This window comes from Prosopis cineraria, unplaced genomic scaffold (genome assembly GCF_029017545.1).
Source record: "Prosopis cineraria cultivar Desert tree isolate PC_DT_omini unplaced genomic scaffold, ASM2901754v1 PC8, whole genome shotgun sequence".
Taxonomy (NCBI): Eukaryota; Viridiplantae; Streptophyta; class Magnoliopsida; order Fabales; family Fabaceae; genus Prosopis; species Prosopis cineraria.
The window spans coordinates 12,513,437-12,537,368 of NW_026555339.1; the positions used below are offsets into that span (position 1 = coordinate 12,513,437).

The window sequence follows — 23,932 nt, forward strand, 5'->3', positions numbered from 1 at the left end:
TAGTTGAACAATGTGGGGTTGATTTAATGATTACCAATTGGAAATTGAAGAGCTATTTTGATTAATCTTTATTTGTTGAAGAACCTAAATTTATACATTATAATTATAAATTAAGTTTTAGGTGAACCATAAGCAAAATTATTACCTAATTGTGTGATGTCATATCACTTGTTAAATTGAGTTGACTTGTTGGCACAAAAGCAGCCTTCCCTTGTGCCAAAGGATATGGGATGGTCACGTCCCCGCACTTGGCATCACAGCTGGTTTGGTTTTGATTTTTGTGCTGCGACCACAGCCACAAGGGTGAAGCCAACTAGTGCCAGTTTCAAAGGAAATAATGCACTCAAACCCATTGTTCAAGCTATGTGATGGTAATTCTCTCTGATGGACGATTCCAGAGAGCTAACAAGGCATTAATTAGTACATGACATAGATTTTGTGTCCCCACAATTTATGAATTGGCCCCACCAACAAGACAAGATTCAGTAGGATAAGATAATACTTTTTTTTTCCTTTTGTCGAAGATAAATAAAATACTATTTAAAGCTAGTAATTTGAATGAATCAAAATTTATTGGAACCAGATTTATTTAAATCAGATTTAAAATACTTGAATGGCTGAACATATGAAAAAATTCATATAACTAAACTTGATCCTAAACACTCATCTAACTTTTGATTTATTTGGCCAGACATAAATATTCAAAATTTTAATATTATTTTATTTTTAAGTCAATTTCAATTTTATTTTAAAATTAAGATTTCCAATTTTTACATGATTTTAATTTTATTTTATTAATAATAAAAAAGAATTCAGGTTAAAGTTTGGCCCCGATATCTTTGGCTTATTCAGGTAGTCCAACCCTAAGTGTAGAAAATTGTCTCACCTCCTAAACCCAAATCAAAATTTTGTCATCACTTTCTGGAATTTCATCCCGTGGTAGGTTTCTAAAAGACTTGGACAAGTCAAAGTCTTCGGGGGATACTTCTACTCTTCTTCCTACATGAGAAGATAAATTTGCATCACCTAACGTCTCTCTTGCTGGCGGATGTGCAGCCAGAAAGAGTTGGATTATCATCTTTATCATCGTCATCATCTACATTATTGTGGAATTAATTTGGATCTTTTATAATTATTTTATTAGACTCTTAAAAGATCCATATAAATTTTTTAATCATTTTATATGTGCTAAAATCATTTTTTCAAGGCTTTATTTTAGTTATTTTGATTTTTTATGGATGACAAACCTCTAGCATAGATTGTTAGGGGAGAGGGGTCTCTTCACTTCTTTTTTCTCCTTTTCTTTCCATTTCTCAATCAACTTCATTGATTTTATTTTGTTAAATGAATTTATTTTAATTATAAATTTGATGAATGGTAATGATTAAGAAATGGAGTGAAAAGAAGGAAAAAGAAATGGAGAGACACTCACCCCCATTATTAACTCATGGAGTCAACCTTAATTATGAGGGATTTTAATATTTTTATTTTAGTGGTTAGACTTAAATACCTTGCTAGCATATATAAAGCAATATTTCTATTGCATGGGTTCATTTCCTTTTATCTTTGAGTATTATTTATACTTTCTTTTTGTGATTATGATGACAAATCCTTCAAGTATCTAATACTCTCTCCAATCTCTATTATGGGGTGTTTTCTAGAAACACTCCATGATTTTTAATATAATATAAGACACTTGATAGAATAATAATTAAGTTTTTTTAATATTAGTGAGTGAGTGAGTGAGTGTGTGTATGAGAGAGAGAGAGATATATATATATATATAGAGGCTTATAAATAGGATCATAAAAATCTTCTTTATCTGTCTTATACATAAAACTAGAGGGAGCATCTCTATTATTATATTGTACATATCTCTTTCTTCAATTCCTAAGAGAGACATTGACGAGGAGACTTCGTCATTGCATTGACTCAAACAAGTCATTAAACATCAAGAGCTAAAAGATGAAGATGAAGTTTCACAAATACAACAAAAGTTGGGAGACTCATCGATCAAGTCTCCCTCTTGATCAATATTTCACGCCAGAATAAGGCAACGAATCATCCTCAAATTAGTTAGGCCAACTTGCATTCCACGGCCTAATAACATCCACATAAAATCACATGACTAATAAAATTCCAACTATCTTTTCATATATAAATAACTAAGCTAAGCAGACGTAGGACCCCGGATTAGTGGGGCATAGAATATAAAATAATTAAAATTAAAATTAAAATTAAAATACTATAAAAGATAGTGTAAATTTATATTACCTAAAAAAGAATAATATAAATTTAAAGGTAACATGTTAAGTGTTTAAAATATATAGGACTCAAGTCAAATATCAAATGCTTAAATTCTTTTTAGAACATAAATAGGTTTTTATTTTGAGTTTAAATGGTTCCAAATTATTTGAGTAGTGGGTGTAAATTTTTAAGTTATAATACATGCTTATAAATTTTGCCAAGTTGAGTGGGGGCTTTTGCTCACCCTCACCTCAACCTAGGTCCACCAAAGCAACTTTGAATATATATTTAGTTCAGGTTTTCCATTTTTTTAATCTTCTATACATCTTTGGTTTTCCAATGGCATTACTGTTATTTTATTTCCCACAAAATTTAGACACACAAACGTTAATATTATATGCAGGCACATAAACTTTCAGTTTTCATCTCCTTTCTTTTATGCTGCTATCATTTATCATAAAATATTTTCCTATTAGTTTATTTTTCAAGGTATTTTAAATTAATGACATCATTCATAATATTTTCTACAACACTTAGACACTAAGGAAAATGAAAACCACGCTACACACACACGTGATATTTATGCAATGAGATACAATTTTTTAGATAGACTATGATCAAAGGAACACAAATTTGAACCTGAGCTAATTATATAGCTAAAAGTGTGCTTTCCCATTAGCATCTCTCTCTCTCTCTACACACACACACACACACACACAATTAATTAAGGGGAAAATGTCAACTCCAATACAAAATGATCCCAAGTATTCTCTATCATCACTTAATTGGTATGGATGATATAACCATGGATAGGTCTCTTGTAATTTCTGTTTCATTGCTTCATAAGCACAATATATCACAAAAGATATCCACCGATCTAAATCATTTTTCCCGGCCAACACACACAAAAGTAAAATAAACCCTTATAAATACCAACAAAGTCTCAATTAAGGAGAAATTCAGTTTTTTTTTTCATATATATTCTCAAGTCCTATACTAACTTCAAAAATATTGAGCTAGTTCAAGAAGACCAAACCAGCACTTAGCCTAAAAGAACAAAGTTAACGACTTAACGTCAATGCTTTATCCAGCCACGGATAAAGAATGACAAGTAGTAGTGTAGCCGCCTATTCCTTTTTTCTCATTGTAAGTCTAAGTTGGGAGAATGACAAGCAAATGCCTTTAAATATGCAAATATATAATAAATAAATACCATAAAATGCGATAATTATTACGTACTCTCTTGATACTTGTCTGACATTTTTATTTTTATTTTTTATTTTTGCAAAACAACATATTTGCCCCCAACTACTAAAAATCAGTAACAAGTTAAGATTGGGAAATAATTGCTTTATTTGGAGAAATGAATAAAATGGAAGAGCAAATGACAATTGTCTCTCTACAAATTTGTTTATTAGCAAAATCACAAGACTAAAAATCAGTTAAGATTAGGAAATGACTATTATATTGGGAGAGATGATTAAAACGAAATAGCAAATGACAAATGCCGCTTTGCAAAACTATTTATTACTAAAAATGAGTGACAAGTTAATATTGGGAGATTGTTACTTTTTTGAGAAAATAACTAAAACAGAATGGTAAATAATAAATGCCTCAATGAAAATTTATTTATTAGTAAAGTCCAAACACTAAAAATCAATGACAAGTTAAGATTGGGAAATGACTAATATATTTCGTTTGAAAAAATGACTAAAACATAAAAGTGAAATGTTCTGAAGTATATTTTTTAGGGGTAAAAAGTTTTTTCACATTTAAACTAAATTATGACAGGTAAGCCACCAGAGACTATAAAATAATTATCACAATATTTCAAAGTACTTATTTGTCATCTCATATTTCAAGAATATTTTTTTGTCATTCTCCCTTCTAAATTAAGGCCACCTAATAATCAATCTTGTAAGCCACCTCATGCCATTCTCCATTGAATAAATTCAATTTACATTACCAAATACTTAAAAGACCCCCGAATTGTTTGATTTCTCCTTCTCTCTCTCGGTTTTTATGGCAACTTATTTAGTTTTTAATAGGACTAGAAAGCTTCAAGAAATACATTTGTTTGTGTGTGTAACTAACACATAGGAATATATGGAATACGGTGTATGCCATTTCATTAAGAACTGTCCAAGCAAATACGAGAAAGAAAAACAAACTAGAACTCCAAATCTTTCATCAACTACCATTAAATAAAAGGAGGTATTTGATAAAAGATATACAGAACATTATCGTGAAAGGTAATAAGAGTTCAGAGGAATTATGACATTTTAAGAGACCTAATTGTCATTCATATATTTCGGTAGGATTTTATTGCCATTTTCCCTTAAATGAAAGGTGGTTTTTGATTAAAGATGCATATGCAAAACATTATCAAAGGCAATAAGAGTTCATTCCACCTATCTATTTGCAACTCATGAGAGTTAAATCATTATTACTTGCAAATAAACGACCGAGATAGACTCTCACCGTCATTATTGTATCCGCCTCTTACTCTGTCTAAAACCACAAGAATAGTATAAACACGTCAATGCACTTACTAATTAATACTATAAGATCATCATCGCCCACCATCTATAATCTCAAAGGACTTTGCTTTTGAATGCTATCATAGCTAGTAACTGAAATACTCGCACTAGTACTCCCATATCCATTATTATGAAATTGACCAAGTAAGTATTCACTTTCTTCTGCCATCACATCTTTGTCCTTTCCTTGAAGATGCTTTCCCACTGCCATTAGGCCTTGTAATTCCATTGCTACTTCCTTCATTGTTGGCCTTTCCTCTCCGTTAATTCTAATGCACCTTTTTGCCAATAACGCTACTTCCTTCAATTGTTGTGCATTCTTCTTTTGATCTAGCACTCGCTTATCAAGAATTTCCCATAGGCGGTCTTCTCTCAATGAAGACACAAAGTGACTAGCCAACACATTATTGAATTCAAATGCTCTTTTCCCAGTGAGTAGTTCCACAAGCACAATCCCAAAACTATAAACATCACTCTTTTCATTCAACTGGCCTATTTGGAGGTACTCCGGATCTAAGCATCCTATTGTTCCTTGGATCACGGTGCCAACTTGGGCTTCATCAAGATGGATAAGTCTTGAAGCTCCAAAATCAGACACCTTTGCTCTATTGTCATGGTCTAATAGTATGTTGGCAGATTTAATATCTCGATGGATAATTGGAATAGAAGCTGCAGAGTGTAAATATGAAATGGTTTCAGCAGTCTCTGCAGCTATTCTTAATCGAGTCTCCCATGTAATAGAACAATCTTTTTTTGATGGGCTTAGGTGGTCAAGAAGGGTGTGATTATCTACAAACTCATAAACTAATAAAGGCACTTTAGTTTCAAGACAACACCCTAAAAGTTTGACCACATTCCGATGGTTGATCTGGGAAAGAACAAATACTTCATTGATAAAACTTTTAATATTTTGGGGATCCCCTCCAACTCAAGACTTCTTAATGGCAACATGTGTGTTGTTCGACAATGTACCCTTATAAACCGTTCCTTGTCCTCCACAACCAAGGACCCTGCTTTCATCAAAGTTGTTTGTGGCATTCTTAAGCTCATTTTTTGTAAAGATCTTGGCCCTTTCAGTATATCCTTGTCGTTAAGAAAATTGTTGTAAAAGCAAGTTTCCCCCATTTTGCTTAAAGTTTCTTTCTCTTAGTTGTTTCAAAGTTCTTTGCTTTTGTGCCCAACATAATGCAAAGAGGAGAGTGAAGACAACCAACAAAGCTAAAGCAACAACTACATACAAGCAATAAATTTTGATATGTTATTTTTCTACAAAAAAAAGTTTAGAATTTCGATTTAAACATATGTGAGGGTGGTAATTAATCTCCTATGTTTATTTTTAATCATGCTCTCCAACAAAATCCTAAACCAAACACAAATAAATAAACTATAGTTTGAAGATGGTGGCAAGAGTACTGTTTGACAATGTGATATAGTTAAATAAAGGGTTGAAGGGTAATTTAGCTGTTAAATTTTATGTCCAAAAGTGTCTAAGACACTAAACTCATTTTTGATGTAATATCTCCCTCAATTTTTAAAAATAGTGCAATATAGTTTTTGCTTTTAATAAAAGTTAACTTTGACTATTTTTTGACTAAAAAATGACATCAAAGAAAATTTAACTTTTGTAGTTAATGGTAGAGGTGAAATTGCACCATTTTCAAAAGTTGAGGGAACATCGCACTAAAAACAAGTTTAAGGTTCCAAACGCTCCAAGCTAAACCTATAGTTTAAGAGTTGAATTGTTATTTAATCCTTAAATAAACAAGCTGCTTTTTCATTAGTATTGAAAAATTTTAAGCTTTTTAAAATATTTTATTTTTAAAATTAGAAATTAATCTGTTGGTTCAACTTTTATTTTCAATTTTAAAAATTTGATCGTTCTTTTTCAATTTTATTTAAGAAAGCAACCATGCAAGTTGTTTTCAATGGGCATAAACTAAGGACGAAAAACCTTCAGGCTTAATATCTGGCTGTCCAAGAAAAAATAAATCGAATAAAAAAATTAGATACCCGAGTTTATATTAGAAAATGGCTTAAAACACCTCCAAAATATGCAAATGACAATTAGGTACCATAAAATGTGATAATTATTTTCTAGTCCCTAGGGACTTGCTTGACAATGTTTTTGTGAAATAACATCTTTGTCCTTATAAAGAATATCCTTTCTCTTACTAAATCATTGACTACTTTGTTTTGGGAATTAACTATTTTGCTTGGGAAAATGACCATAACATAGTAGCAACTGCAAGTTGTTTTGTGCAGATTTTTTAACCAATGAAGTCCAACAACTAAAGAATAGTTACTACTTTCTTTTAAGAAACAGCTACTTTTCTCAGGAAAATGATTGGAACAGAATATAACAAATTATAAGTTGATATTTTTTTATCAATGAAATCCCACAGCTAAAAATTTTGCATAGAGTAATTTGTAATATGTTATTCCATTATAGTCATTTTTACAAGAAAAGTAGTTATTTCCCAAAACAAAATTGTTCCTGATTTACTAAAATAAAGGATCGTTTTCTTGGAACAAATATGTCATTTCACAAAAACGACATTGAAATCTTGGGGTTTAAAAATAATTATTATATTTTGCGGTACCTAAATTGTCATTTACATATTTTGGAGGTATTTTTCTGTCAATTTTCCAATTTATATGTGTAATGTTTTTTATTCAATGAAAACAATTAATATTTTTAAAAATATTTCAAAATTTAAAATATTTTCCTAACACAATTTAATTGAAAAAATAACTTCAATATAAAGTATACAAGTTTTCTCCACAGATTATATAATTCTTGTCAATGGTGTTTTTTATGCCAAATTAAACAGTATATTCATCTTTTGGACCAGCAATAGTTCATTAATTCTTATTTCATTATTTCAGTATACTCATGACAATCTTACCCATGTTTACATAATAAAATATAGGGGAAATTTTTCATATTATAGGTCTCAAGTAAGGAAAAAATTAAATAATAATATAATAGGTCCTTCAGTTTTAATTTATTTCTTATACTAATGGGTTTTAAAGGGACTTTGGAGTAATTTAAAAAAGTGTGAAATTGTTCCACTGCCTTCTTGGCCTCCTTGACCATTGATTTATTGACCAGTTGTCAAAACTACTTTAAAAAAGAAGAAGAAGAAGTCAAATAGCTAGACAAACAAATCTTAATATTGGTACACATGCTTACCAAAAGGAAGTGTAACGATACGCCAACTCTGATCAGAGTGAACCGGAGTGCTGCAGCCTGAGCCCGGTTCAGTTTCATTATTGAGGCCATTGCCTTGTTGTCCAGGTGGACAAGAACATGTGTAGCTTCCATACGTATTGTTGCAAAGTTCCCAATGCTTGCATTTATTCAAGTCTCTCATAAGGCACTCGTCCACATCTGAAATTATATTGTTGAGATATCATTTCACAATTAATCCTATAGAAAATAGTATTAAAATATTCTCTAAAATTTACTTTTCAAATTTTTTCAAGTATGTAGAATTATACATCTATATTTCCCTAAAACTTAATATTGCCACCTATATATCAAAATCAAATGCATCTAAAGTCGCTTGCACTGTGAATGCTTAGATTTGGATTCTGTAAGTGTCCCAAATCCTCTCACACAATAAGTGCCCATATTGCAACTGTAAGATTTTATCAACATTTGAAAATTCATGCCTGACGAGAGAAACAAATGAAAAAGCTATTTTTATAAAGATGTGTTTTAATCATTTTTCGGCAGTCACATGTATGATTGAATTATATTATAAGACATGGGAAAAGATGTATCTTAATATAACATCTACGATAAATTTCGATTATAAATCAATGATAATCTCTATATATAGTGCGATGTGAGACACTTGTTGTGTTAGAGGATTTGGAACACTCATTCAATTCAATCCGGATCCGTGAATATTTAATGGGTAAGAGGATTTAAATTTTGGAGACTGATAGAATTCAAATCCATAAACAACTTAAACATATATATTGGGACAACTTAAACATAAGCTACTCGATCCCTTTTGCTTTGTCATTTTGAAAAAAATGAAGGTGAGAGTAATATATATTCAATGATAATCACCTTTGCAGCCACCGGAGAGGTAGGGGTTGCCTTCAAACCCTGGTTTACATTTGCAGAAGTAGTAGCCATCGACACTTTGTGATTCTTCACATCTACTTTCATTAGCTTTGCAGGCTCCAGCGCATGACTTAGTCTCATCAACAGCCCAATCGAGAACCACAGTAGATCTTTTGCTTTTCCTTAGATTGCCGATTTCTCTGTCGGAATAGTTGAACGATCCGTTCTTGGCAAAAAATGCATAACTGCAATTCTTAAAGAAGTCGTCGCCGGCCATGTCTGGCCTCGATTGTAAAAAACAATATTATTCGTATAACCTCTAATAGCTTGCTCAAAGCTACTCTGACAGCAACCAGATCGACCAGAGCAGTTTCCAAATCCCACGGATAATGACAAGTCACTGCACTCTGAGTTGCAGCCGATAAGTCTTTTTACTTCGAGGTCATAGAAGCAAGCGTAGGCGTTACACCCCACGACGGTGAAAACGTTCTTTTTATTGGGTATAACGAACTTGGTAGGAACCGGAAGACCACTGCCCCAATAATTGCTTTCTTTGGGATAGCAATCATGATAAACCAGAGAAGAGACGAGCAGCTCACTGGCGTCCCCAGAGATGTTGAGGACTTGGAAAGTTTCATTTGTTCCTAAATATGGGATCAGATCCTTGCAGGTTATACGAAAATCTTCATCTTTAAAGCAGTCTTCCGATGTGCCAAAGGGAGGATAGATGTCCACGTCCCCGCACTTGCTATGGCAGGCTGCGATGGGGGATGCATCGGAGGTGGCGGCCGCGGTCGCTGCCACTAATGCCAGTTTCAAAAGCAATGGACTACTCAAACCCATCATTTTACTATTGTGATGATCGTGACAATAATGCTTGTGCATTTTGATGATCAGGTAAGCCAAGGCATTTAACATGAACATACTTGCCAGGGAAGCACAAAAGCACCTTCTTGTTACTGAGATACTGTTTATTGAACCAATTGAAGTAGTAATTTAAGGGTTAATGATTCAACTAAGTGATATCCCGCACTCAAATCGATTAAAATTAAAATAATATACTTTAATTTAAATATACAAAAATGTTCTTATTTATAAACTATGAAAAAACAGTATAATATTCAAATAAAGAAGTTCTTAATTTTTACTTTTGCAATTTTTGACTCTGTGAAATTACCAAGTTCGAACTGATAGAGGCTAAAAGGAGAATTACTTTTGCAATTTTTGACTCTGTGAAATTACCAAAATGCCCTTCTTCAAATCTGATATATTCCTCTTCTTTCTTTCTCTTTATCAGATCCGTGCATACTGGTTGGTGGAGAGAGAGCTTGAAGATTTTCCAAAATCTTCAAACCCTCGTCCAGACTTCTGTCCTCCGCTATCAGCTTTGTCATTCTACTGGTCGCCAGTGACTCCATAAACGCCCGAGTCTTCACCGTGGGAAAGGACAAATGGGCTGGTAGTGCTCTCCTCTGTTTTGCGTCATTCTCCCTTATCTTATCGTCTGTAAAACCGTGCAAGTAACTCGAGCTTCCTCGTCGTTTTTTTTTTCAGTCTGTAGCTTGTGGTTATGAGCTCGCCGGCGTGCTTGCTGTTGCTGTTGTCTCATCCGCCCTTGATCAACAAAAACATGTCGTCTTCCTCCTCCTCCTCTATTCCAGATCGATTTTTTTCCTTTTCTTCATCATTGGCATGGCTGTGCAGGTGAATAGGAGAACTTACTTCTTTTGTTCTACTTGCTCTGTCAATCACTGGTTTGCTCATCTCTTCTCTATGCCAACAGCGATCTTCCTCTCTTTCACTATGCAGACGAACATTCTCTTCCCCCTCTTAGTTTGCGTGTTGTTAGTTTATCCAAGGTGAGAATCTTTGATCTCTTCTCCTTAGAAAATTCTGTGCGTGTGAGATGGTGAAGGGATGGAGTTGATGTTGCAATTTTATTTTTCTTAAGCCCTGCTGCTGCCCGTGACCGTATATGGGTATATAGGAAGAGGAAACTTGATTTTAAATTGAAATTAGTGGTTTTATAAGGAAGGAGTTGATAGTATGGAATTGAGTTTGTAATTAAAAATGATTGAATTAGTGATGTTGTAAGGTTTAAGGAAGCTGAAATTTTGAAAGAAAATGTTAATATTAGCTTGATAACTTATGCTCATATAGTGTTTGATAAAATTTCCAGGAAGAGAGTTGGCTTGGATTTGCATTTTTGAAATTTAATTAGTCTTTGTGAGAAGTATGCTAGTATGAAAAATTTTGGATCTGCAAATTGACTTATAGATTGTAAAAGAATTTAAATATGAATTTGTATGAAGCCATTTAAATTCTTGAGAATTGTAAGGTTATTAGTAAATTGTTGGATGTTTAAATTGAATTGGTAGAAGTAAGGCACCCAAGGAATTTGGTGCAAAGCTTGAGAGAAAATTGTATCTCAAGGAAATAGATTGGCATAGTTAAAATAAGTTAGAGGAGACTAGTGATATGGATAACAATACTTTGATCAACTCTAAGGCATGAATTTTTGTTTTGGAAATTTAAATGATGGTGGTTGGTTGAGATTATGTAATAGATTAAAAAAAAGTTATTGAAAGGATATTTATTTATATCCTTATAGAGTGTGTGGAAGAACAGGACCTTAAAAAGAATTAAAGGAAGAATATCTTTGAGAATTTAGAACTCTGACGAGTAAGTGAATAGCATTCCATTTAATTTATTTTTATTTTTAATAGCTTTTTTCCTGAAATATTTTATTCTTATGAATTATATTAATTTTGAAAATTATGAAGTATCAATGAAGGACAAATAAGTTATGGTATGTGCATTTATTGATTCTTGAAAATATATTTCCAAAATTGATGGAAGCATTCTTGTATGGTTGTTAAACTTTGAAATTTATTGAATACTTAATTAATGCAAGTTTATGATTTTGACAAATGTTGAGATTTGAAACAATTTATGCGAGTTTGGCAGTAAGAATGATAATTTATTTCAATCATAATTGTTTTTCTCGCATGTTTGAAGCATGATTTTAAGAGAACTCGAAACAGAACACTGCTACTAACGGTAGTTCCGTTAGCCCATAGCGCGCTGTGGTTAAACACTAGCTAGTTTGTTTCGTGAGTTTTATTCTCAAGTTTGGTATTCATGAGCTTTGTACTTGCGTTTGATTCCATGGCCTGAGCCGCGTTTGATTATTTATCCTCGTGGACTGTGTCTCCATGTTTGTTTCGTAGCTTCGGCTGCATTTGGTTACTTACCCTCGTGGACTGGTGTGTCCACGTTTGTTTTCGTGGCATAAGCCGCGTTTGGTTATTTATCCTCGTGGACTGTGTCTCCACGTTTGTAACCTGTTTTGTTGAGTTCTCAAAATTTTAAATGTTGATTAAAGTGTTTTCAAAATTTATATGATTATGGCTAACAATTTTACTACTTTGAATTATATGTGAGTAAATTGTTTTCTTTAAGCATGATAGCATAAATTATTTTCAACTTACTCATATTTTACAATTATGATTATGACTTACAGATTTATAAAAATTTTGAGGAATTATTTTAATTAGTTGGCACCATTATTAGAGTTTGTTGATTTTAAATTTTAAGAATTTTACCATGGGAATGCTATTAATTGAAAAAGTTATTTTGGCCTCAAATTTGTTAGCTGACGCTGATTCCCCTTAACCTCTGAAAGGCAAACTAGCTACAATGGGTGGAAATTTTTAATTGGTATTATTGCTTTTAATGTAACTAGATAATTTGTATGTTTTTTTTATTTAAAAGAAAGAGTAGATGCTCCACATAGATTATTGATAAACTTTGTTTTAGTTTGTATATTAGTTGCTGGCTGGAAGGAGCTACGCTCTTGATTTATACTGTTGTCTGCAAAAAAATTTTGTTGTAGAATTTTCAGGAAATCTTAGTTACAGGGGAGGTTCTGCTGAAATTTCTACAAAAACATCAACACCTTCTTATGATAATGAGTTTAAAGAAATTATTTTAATTCTCATGTAATTTGATTAATTTTTTTCTTTTGTAAAATGGAATATATGTTCATTTTAGGGCTTACGGAAATGTGTAAGTGGTTCACACCCGTGAGTCACCCTTTATTTATGGGGTGTGACAGTTGTCTTGGTCCACCTCTCGTGGATTTGAATTTGAGGGACGGATTTAATAAGAGTTTGGTAAAGACATATATCAATCATAATCATCTGTGTGCATGTTTTGTAGAATTTAATGAAACAGTGTGATTTTAATTCGTTGTATAATTTCAAGCGTTCATTTAATTGCAAATACACGGTTGGAATGAATTATTGTGGTATCTATATCACCCCATGGCCGCATCTATTACGCTAGGACGTGTAACTTGTTTTACGAGTCTTTAAAAGAGGACTTGGACCAGGTTTTCAGAGTTATCTTCTACGTACTCTTCCTTCTAAATAAATATATTTGCATCACCTAATAACATCGGCTAATGGGCGGCCTCATAGAGTTGGACTATATATATATATATATATATCATCACTACATAATTGTGAAATCTAATTTGGATCTTTTATAATTGTTTTAGACTCTTAAAAAGACCATTAACGGTTTTTGATCATTCTGTGATAATAATAGTTTTTTTATCATTAAAAGCAGTAGTCTTTTACAAAACTCTTCAAAGGACCCAATTAATTCTATTTGAAAGCTAAGCCTATTGTGGATTTCCAAGAGTGTTCGTGGGAGATCTACGACAGAGGAAGGATCTATTGATTAGTAAGCGTGTTGATCGATGATTATTCTTCAACTCCCTCTATTTCTTTCTATTTAATTTGTTCCATCTTCAATTTTATGATTTAGTAAACTTGCAATAATATTATGTTTGAATTCATTAGTTGCTAAGCTTCAAGTCAAGGTAGAGCATATAGTATTAAAACCCAACTCAGATTGGCTGGTCAAACTAGTCCCGTGCTAGCCAGATCATGAGTTTTGGATGAATTAACTTGCTGTTGGGTTTTATATATTTTTCCTTTTGCTGAATTTGAAATGACATCATTTTTAGTTAATTATAATTAGGTTGATCTCGGTTCAATCATAGTTTGAATCATTAACCCTTAGTTTTGTCAAAATTTCCTCCATTTTGCTCAAATTTTGGAAAACATATAGAGAATGATCAACCTTGCTCTGTTTGAAGCCAATTTCAATCAAAGCGTGGGTGAATTTCGAATGCCAATTCCAAGAAGCCTATTGTAAGCCATACAAGGACTTTTTCAACTTCCACACTCATGTCTCCCCCTCACGAGCAAACTCTTAAGGGGATACACATGTAAATATCTTCATCGAAGTTCTCGTGAAGGAAAGCATTGTTAACGTCTAACTAATGAACAGCCCAGTCACGCTTGGTAGCATACAGCAAGCAAAGTGCACATAATGGCGAGTTTTGCCATAGGCGTGAGAGTATCATGAAAGTCCTCTCCTTTGGTTTGTGTGAAACCATGAGCTACCAAACGAGCTTTGTAACTAGCACTCTCCCTGTTGGGTTTGTACTTCATTTCATAAAACCATTTTGAATCAATGACATGCTTCCCAGGAGGTAACAACTCTAAACTCCATGTCTTGTTGGCTTTAAGGGCAGCAAGTCTCAATTCATGGCGAAGACTTGATTGCATGGCATGGCTAGAGAATATTGAATGTGATGTTTAACAAATACAACAAAGTGGGAGACTTTGACCAAGTCTCCTTTAATTTGTTGAATATTCCACACGCGAATTAGCCAAATGAATGTTCAACATAAAGGTTTGATCAGCAAGGCCAATTTTTTTATGCCTGGCTTCTCTTCTCCTGCCTGTTCTCTATCATCTTTGTTTATCAATAAACCATCTGGTATCCGATGTCAAAGCTTGACTAATCCAGATAAAATTAGGTCGGAATCCTTTCAAGTGAAAGCTCTATCATCAATTATGCTGACATATTTTTAGGACTCGAACTTGAAACCATTAGTTTAGTTAATACAATATCTCATTGCCAATTAAACCAAACGTTTGTTGGAATTTTCTCTCATCTCTTTAAACGTGATTTGAATTGTCCATTAAGTGAAAATAGTCTTTAAAATTCGAGTGCATAAAAGTGAAGCAACTCTTTGTGTTTTATTATTCATCGCTTGTCCAAACAGAAGCATTCGATAAAGTTCTCCAAAAAAATGTGCGTGTCAAGATATGGTTCCTTCCTTGAAGTGAAATTCATGCTGTCCAAATCTGATTGGAATGGCACGGAATATTTAAAATTTTTCGTTCTTTGTTTTTTAAGGGATAACTTTACTTTTCCCAGGGAAAAAACCAATATTTGCAAATTTGTCTTTCTTTTAGATTTCACATCTATTAAAATACAAACTATTTAAGGGAACAAGAATAAAGTAAAATTATATATGGACCATCCAATTTTAATCCAGACAAAAATACAGATAAATGGCAAAGACCCCAAACTCATCTTTTCAATATTTGTGGAGAGAAGCTGAACGACCTAACACATCCATCAAAATCACATTTGCATAATGCAATTCCAAATTTTCCACAAGTGCTTTTCACAGAGGCAACTTCCCTTATCACACAATTAAAAAAAGAATAGAAAAGGAAAAGGAAAAACAACTATGGCTGTGAATATTATTCAGTTCAATTTTCTATAAATTTTCTAATCTCATATGCATCTTTAGTTTTAAATTAATGGCATCACTCATAATATTTTCTACAAAACTTAGACACTAATATAAGGAAAATGAAAACCACCTTACACACGCTTTTATTCTCTCTCTCTCTCTCTCTCTCTCTCTCTCTCACACATCATATTTATGCAATGAGATACAAAACATCATTTTAGATGGATTACGATCAAAGGAACAAAAATTTGAACCTAAGCTAATAATATCTAAATAGTGTAAAATTAGTAAGATGACTAAAACGAAACAGACAAGTGTTTCCCTCCAAATTATTTATCACTAAAAATCAGTGACAAGTTAAAATTAGGAAATGATTACTTTTTTTTTTTGAAAATGACTAAAACAAAATAGTAAATGATAAATGCCTCAATGCAAATTTATTTATTAGTGAAGGCCAACTACTAAAAAATCGATGACAAGGTAAAATTGGGAAATGACTATTTTGAGAAAATGACTAAAGTGAAATGCTTTGAAGTTTGTCTATCTTTCTTTTACTCTTCTGAGAGGAAAAAAGGACTACAAAATAGTTATCACTATATTTCACGGTACTTATTTGTTATTGCATATTTCAAGAATTTTTTTTATTTGCCATTATCCCTTCTAAATTAAGGCCACCTTATAATCAATCTTGAGCCATACCTCATGCCATTCTCCATTGGGTAAATTCAATTTACATTTACCAAATCCATAAAAGACCCCCGAATTGTTTGATTTCGTGGAAACTTAATCATTTAATTTTATATATAATATGACAAGAAAGTTTCAAGAAATACATTTATGTGTATATGTGTAATTAAGACATGGAAATTTATGGAAAAAGGTGTGTGCGAAATTAATGAACACATTGCATCTGATGGATGCCAGTTTTTTTTAATGGAAATTAAATGATAATTTCATTAAGAACTGTCCAAGCAAATATAAGAAAGAAAAACAAATTAAAACTCCAAATCTTACATATACCAAACATGATCAAAGGCAATAAGAGTTCATTCCATCCATCTATTTGCAACTCATGAGTTAAATCATTAATTACTTGCAAATAAATGATTGAAATAGACTCTCATCAGCATTATTATTGTATCCACCTCTTACTGTGTCTAAAACCACAAGAATAGTGTAAACACATCAATGCACTTACTAATTGATAATGTAAGATCATCATCGGCCACCATCTATAATCTCAAAGGCAACGTGCTTTTGAATGCTATCATAGCTGGTAACTGAAATACTCCCACTAGCACTCCCGTATCCATCATTAGGAAAATGACCAAGTAAGTATTTACTTTCTTCTACCATCACATCCTTGTCCTTCTCTTGAAGATGTTTTTCCATTGCCATTAGGCCCTGTAGTTCCATTGCTACTTCCTTCATTGTTGGCCTTTCCTCTCCGTTAACTCTAATGCACCTTTTTGCCAATAAGGCTACTTCCTTCAATGGTTGTGCATTCTTCTTTTAGTCTAGCACTCACTTATCAAGAATTTTCCACAGGCGGTCTTCTCTCATTGAAGATACAAAGTGACTAGCCAACACATTATTGAATTTAAATGCTCTTTTCCCAGTGAGTAGTTCCACAAGCACAATCCCAAAACTATAAACATCACTCTTTTCATTCAATTGGCCTGTTTGTAGGTACTCCGTATCTAAATATCCCATTGTTCCTTGGATCACTGTGGCAACTTGAGCTTCATCAAGATGGACAAGCCTCGAAGCTCCAAAATCAGACACCTTTGCTCTGTTATCATGGTCTAATAGTATATTCGCAGATTTAATATCTCAATGGATAATTGGAATAGAAGCAGCAGAGTGTAAATATGAAATGGCTTCAGAAGTCTCTGCAGCTATTCTTAATCGAGTCTCCCATGTAATAGAACAATCATTTTTTGATGGGCTAAGATGATCAAGAAGGGTGCCATTGTCTACAAATTTATAAACTAATAAAGGCACTTCAGTTTCAAGACAACACCCTAAAAGTTTGACGACATTCCGATGGTTGATCTGGGAAAGAACAAATACTTCATTGACAAAACTTTTAATATTTTGGAGATCCCCTCCAACTCTAGACTTTTTAATGGCAACATGTGTGTTGTTTGACAACGTACCCTTATAAACTGTGCCTTGTCCTCCACAACCAAGTATCCCACTTTCATCAAAGTTGTTTGTGGCTCATCTTCTGTGAAGATCTTGGTCCTTGCAGTATATCCTTGTCGTTGTGAAAATTGTTGTAGAAGCAAGTTTCCTCCATTTTGTTCAAAATTTCTTTTTCTCAGTTGTTTCAAACTTCTTCGCTTTTGTGCCCAACATAATGCAAAGAGCAGTGTGAAGACAACCAACAAAGCTACAGCAACAACTGCAAGCAATAGAATTCAAAATGAGATTTTATTCTAGAAAAAATGTTTCGAATTTTGATTTCAACATATGTGAAGATGCAAATCCTCTGTCCATTTTTAATCATTCTCCTACGCCAAGTCCTAATAAACAAATTAAACCGGCCGTGAAGAAATAATTAACTGTAATTTGAAGACGGTAGCGACACTTTTTGACAATGTGATATAGTTAAGACAAATTACTATTTCGTTAGTTTTAAAAACATTGAAATATTTTTTGAAAAATATTTTATTTAATTTAAGGGAATTAAACACACATGTCCTTTTCAACGTAGATAAACTTAGGAAGCAAAAAAACTTTCATGATTAAAAAGTTGGCTGTCCTAAAATTTAAATTGACGGAAAAAAATTAAATACTTAATTTGCTTGAGTAAATCTTAACTTGCAATGTTTTCATAGTTTATAAAATGACTATATTATATAGCTTGAGCTTATATTTAAAATGTGAAAGTGCATTTGTGCAAAGTATAAAGAAACGATATAATGTCGTGATATGGTTGCCAACTTAATGCATTTCATATATCTATGAAATATTCGTATATGCTTACCTAATGAAATTGTAATGACACGCCCAACCTGATTAGAATCCGGATCCGGAATGCTGCAGCCCGAACCCAGTCCAGTTTCGTTTTTGAGGCCATTACCTTTTTGTCCACTTGGGCAAGTACATGTGTAGCCACCACGATGATTGGTGCAAACTGCCGAGTCTGTACAATTATTGATGCCATGGCACTCATCCACATCTGAAATCATGAGAGATCGTAGCACAATTAATCTTATAGAAAGTATCCATGTGGACTATATTATAACTTCTATCCTTTGCATAGGCACCTAATCACAATTTAATTAGCGTGTTGACATAATTTAGTAGGATTCCTGAGTTCGAGTCCGCAAAAATACATTCGGGTTAAATAAAAATGTCAAAGACATTTTTTAAATGCCTATGAGGTTGCCATTGGTGATGTCACATAACATGATTGAGATTAATTTGGATAGGATGTGGTAATTAATACTGATAGATTTTTTAAAATACCAAGTGAAGGAATAAAAATATCAGTTATTTCTTCAAGTTCAGAGACAATTTTAATTAATTTCAAAAGATCAAGAAAAGAATAGTCAAAAGTTATTTACATAATTAAAAAGTTTAAAAAATTCAATTAAAATTAAGCTATCTTAATTTTATTTAATTTATTTCTTATATAATCCTCTTTAAAATACATTTAATAAGGGAATTTGTGAAAAAAAGAATTTAATAATTTTGGACCGGAGAAGGAGTATTTCTTCTGAAATTTAAAAATTACCTTAAAAAATCTAGTTAGGAGAGTTTTTTTAATTAGTTAGGAACTTTCACAAAAAAAAAAAAAAACCTAGTCAGGAATATTATATGAAAAAAATTAATAGTTTAGACAAAATATGTTATAGGTAGAAAATCATTTGCAAAAACAAAATCAAAGTGTGATTAATATTCTATAATCACCTTTGCAGCCACCGCGGAGGTAGGGGTTGCCTTCAAACCCTTGTTTACATCTGCAGAGGTAGTAAGCTTTGACACTTTGTGATTCTTCGCATATACTTTCGTCATCTTTGCAGGCTCCACCGCATGATTTCGTCTCATCAACACCCCAATCCAGTACCACCGTAGATCTTTTATGTTGGACTAGATCGTCAAGGTCGTTGTCGGAAAAGTTGAAAGTTCCGTTCTTGGCAAAAAACGCATAACTGCATTTGAGGACGTCTGACGCGTTTCGGCTACCATAAAAAACAATACTATTAGTGTAATTTCTAATGGGTTGCCCAAAATTAGTCCGGCAGCAGCCGGCGCCGGAGCAGGATCCTTTTGCCATGGTTTCGCCGTAACTGCACTCTGAGTTGCAGCCGATGGGTCTTTTTTCTCCAATGTCGTAGAGGAAAGCGTAGGTGTCACACCCAACGACGAAGAAATCGTTCTCTGTATTGGATATGGCAAACTTGGGAGGCACCTGAAAGCCTTTTGTCCAATAAATGCCTTCTCCAGGATCGTAGCAATCATAATAAACTGGAGTGAAGACGAGCAGCTCACTGGTCTCCCCAGAGATGTTGAGAACTTGGATAGTGGTTTTTGTTCCTAGATAAGGAACGGGGAATCCAGAGGAAGTGTTGCAAGTTATCAGAAAATGAGGATCTTTGAAGCAGTCTTTGGTTGTGCCGAAAGGATAAGAGATTTTCACGTCCCCGCACATGGTATCGCAGCCCAATTTCTTGACGGCGGCAGGCGGTGGCGCCGGCGATGCCAGTGTGGAGGCTACTAATGACAGTTTGATCAAAAGCAATACAACACTCAAGCCCATGGTTTACCAGTGTGTGTTGATGATAATGCAGTGCATTCTGCTGATCAGGAAAGCTGATGATCACTTATAATAAGATGTTGACGAAGACCTGATTGCATTTTCATGCATGGCTCCACAAGTCATTAAAGATGGAGAGAACATTGGAAGGGTTCCGTGCTTGTTTGGTTATGTTTTCTGCAAAATAAAAATGTAGAATATATATTTTAGAATAAGCTTTGGAAATGAGAAATTAAAAAAAAATATGTTTCAATCATTATTTTAAAAAATATATCTAAATTGGTAAAATAAATGGTGAAAAAATAATTTATTTTATTAACATAATTGCTACTATTAATGAAAGTATGATACGTGCATGTTTGACTACTTGTTTTCAGAGCAATTTTTTGTTCTCAAAAACCAAAAAATAAAAAATAAAAACAGTTTGAAAATGTATTTTCTTTTATCTTTTTTTTTTTTAAGTTAAGAGTCGCTCTCAAAAATTAACCTATTACTTTTTGTTCTTTAAAATTAGAGTAAAGGAAAAAAATATCATATTTTTATTAATGGTAATTATGTTAATAAAATAAATTATTCTTTTATATTATTTATTTCACCAATTTGATATGTTTTTAAAAATAATGATCAGATTGATTTTTTTTCTAATTTTTTGTTTTCAAATCTTGTTTTGAAAAATTATTTTGAGAATTTTTTTAAGAGCATAAAAAAGAACCAAACGAGGCCAATATTTTCTGCCTTTTTTCTAGTTTTGCAGAACAAAAGTAAAAAAAAAAACATTTAAAAGATGTTCTGACTTTTAAGTTCTTCAAAATAATTTTTTTTTCCAAATAGATAACAAAAATTACATTTTAAATAGGTTTTTTTTTCCCCTTCCTTTCTCAAGAATAAAAACCGTTACAAAACAGGTAATGCCCTTCTCACATATGCAACAAAGTGAGAGGCTTTGACCAATAACGCGAGCGCGACAAGGGATGAGCTCGGTCAGATATATAAGAGAGGACTTGGGCAAGTCCAAGTCTTTGGACATGTGGTACTATGGCCCCATCTCATGAGTTGGGACCATCCATCACCATGTAATTCTGAAATTAATTTGGATCTTTCTTATAATTATTTTAGACTTCTAGTCTTCTAGAATATATTAAATTTTTAATTTTTTATCATTTTAATTGGTTACAGTGTTAAAAACAATAATATTTTGTCCTTTGGACTTAGAGGCTAACTTTGCTGCTAGTAATGGCCAGTTTGGTTTTCTATTTTTAAAAACTATTTCCTTTTTTTTAAAAGCAAAATATTTAAAAACTCATTCGGAATAATGTTTTGAATTTAATTATTTTTAAAATTGTTCTCATTTTTTTAAAATCATAAAATGGAAATATGTTAAAATTATTTTTATTTTTATTTTTATTTTCTTGTTTTCAAAACGCACTGCATTTGATTATCAGAAAATATAGTTAGCTTAATCAATTTTTATCATAAAATATTATTATTAATCACCTGCAATAAAATTTATTTTTAAATTTTAATTTTTTTAAAATTATTATAACAAAACATATTTTTATTTTATTTTTTTTTGAAAAATAATTCTGTAGCCTATATTACAGAAAAAGTTTTTTTTAAAAAAAATGAGAACATACATCTAACAGGTCCTAAAAGTCTATGGTTCAACTCATCTAATTAAAGTATTTTTAATTTGCGTAATCAAACATATTTTCATTTTCTTTTTTTTTTTTAAATAATTCTGAAACCTATATGTTACAAAACAAGTTTTTGAAAAAAAAAAAAACAGAGAAAGAACATACACCTAACAGGCCCTAAGTCTCTATAATTATTCAACTCATCTAATTAAACTTTTCTTCACCAAAAAAATATTACTACTTTGAGGACAAACCATTGAGCATCTCATAACTGATTACTTTAATCTGAATCATGGCCAGGCCTTAATTGGGGAAACAATATTTTCCAACATCATTTTTTTTATTAATACCACTTGAATTTGAGGCTTTGCTTAAGGATATTAAAGGGTCTGTTTAATTTCCATTTTCCATTTTTTTAAATTACTCATTTGTATAGGTATTATGCTTAAAAATGATTTCAAAATATATTCTTGTTGCTTTTAAATAGAAGATAACGGAAACAAATGAGTGAGTTGATTTGAGTCACTCATCAAAATCCAAATCCTATCTCTCTGTCTTCAACTTCTAGTTAGATACGTTGGCGAAGACTTCTATTATTGCATGACTATAGTATTCTCTGAAGTTGATATTCCAACTTGCATCCCACGGCCAAACATTCATAATCACACGCATGATAAAATTCCAACTATCACATCTTTTCATAACTAACTATAACCTATGAGTATTTAATTAATTCATATTTTTATTTTTCATCTATTCATAGAAATTGTGAGAATTATTTAACTTGAAATCCAAGTTTCAGTGTAGGTTCACCACAGTAATTAAATTTTAATATGTTACTCCTGAAATACCTCGAGAAAAAGCACTAAAGTAAATCTAAACGTAGGTCTTATTAATAAAAAATATCATATAGGAGCATCACTAGTTTTTCTTTTGAATTTTTTATATTGCTTATAGTGTCTTCCTATTATAAACAATCCTATTCGAAGTACAATTAGGCACTAAATATTGGCTCTTTCATTAATTTTTTTTAAAAAGTGGATCATCTCTTAAAAGGCAAAAAACAGACCTAGAAAGTTTTCAAATTTATATTCCTCTCTTTCTTGTTCTTTTCCACCGATTTCCTCTTATAAGGGAGAAGTTTCTTTTTGAAAATCAAAAGGAAAAAAAATCCTTTCTTAATCATCGTATAAGCTTTCAATCAAAACCTATATATTTTTATTATATTTTTTTAATACAAAACACTATGGTCAGAGATCATAGAAGAGACAGAGATAAATCAATGGTTAGGAGTGAAGGATTCAAAGCTAATTTATCTTGTTCGAGATATTTTCGAGTACTAAATGTGAGTGCTTCTTTTAATTAACAAAGATTCAAATCTAGTTCATCACGATGTGAAATATTAACACCTTTTGCCAGACCCAATTCAATTCCTGTCGTTATGATGTACATGCTTGTTTTTGCGTATTCAGAAGCTGACAATTATGCAAGTCTTTATGAACTCGCCACCTTTTGTATGAGGATTCAAGTCTTTGTCGTTTTATGCCCATTGGGTTAATCTTGCAAGACATTTGGAGGAGTGATTAAGCCACTCAAGAATAATGTACGAGCTTGCAAGACTACACATACCCTTTCCGATCTTATTTATCATAACATATCTGGAGGAGTGGGTTTTGTGGTTTTTTTCAAGGCACGACATGATATTAATTCATTATTAGAGAAATACGATTTAGCAAGGGGAATGTTTATTTCCTCCCTAAAAGGTCAAACTAACGAGGAATGTAATGAGGAATTGCAACTTCATCACCCAATATAATATTAGTTAGGAAAATAATTTTTTAATTCAAATCAAGTCATTAATAATTCTAGCAGTTATCAGTCTAATTGGTTCAATTGTCTGGTTCTCAAAACATTGCCACCATCCTACTCAGATTTGAATTTGGTTAAAGTCCGTACCTGCAATCATCTAATTTCACTTTGTAGAATTTAATAGGGATAAAGTAAATATTAGTCCCTTACGTTTGAAGTATTATCGATTTG

At 32.3% G+C, this 23,932-nt stretch overlaps 1 protein-coding gene, 1 long non-coding RNA gene and 2 pseudogenes across 2 annotated transcripts; 1 reads left to right on the forward strand and 3 right to left on the reverse strand.

Moving 5' to 3' along the window:
* Positions 1-4,833: 4,833 nt before the first annotated feature.
* On the reverse strand, positions 4,834-9,708 carry LOC129317319 (wall-associated receptor kinase 2-like; annotated as a pseudogene).
* Positions 9,709-10,187: 479 nt separating this feature from the next.
* On the forward strand, positions 10,188-12,213 carry LOC129318942 (uncharacterized). Its single transcript, XR_008595361.1, has 3 exons — positions 10,188-10,324; positions 10,420-10,569; positions 10,649-12,213. It is a non-coding gene; the product is annotated as an uncharacterized LOC129318942 (long non-coding RNA).
* Positions 12,214-16,531: 4,318 nt separating this feature from the next.
* On the reverse strand, positions 16,532-18,687 carry LOC129317320 (wall-associated receptor kinase 3-like; annotated as a pseudogene).
* Positions 18,688-19,382: 695 nt separating this feature from the next.
* Positions 19,383-20,261, reverse strand: LOC129317321 (wall-associated receptor kinase 2-like). Its single transcript, XM_054961667.1, has one exon. It carries the CDS (start codon positions 20,259-20,261, stop codon positions 19,383-19,385), a length of 879 nt encoding a protein of 292 aa, XP_054817642.1.
* Positions 20,262-23,932: the final 3,671 nt, after the last annotated feature.

Bases quoted from the DNA above. Each gene is read 5' to 3' on its own strand.
- LOC129317321 (XM_054961667.1), bottom strand. From the start codon at position 20,261: ATGGGCTTGAGTGTTGTATTGCTTTTGATCAAACTGTCATTAGTAGCC.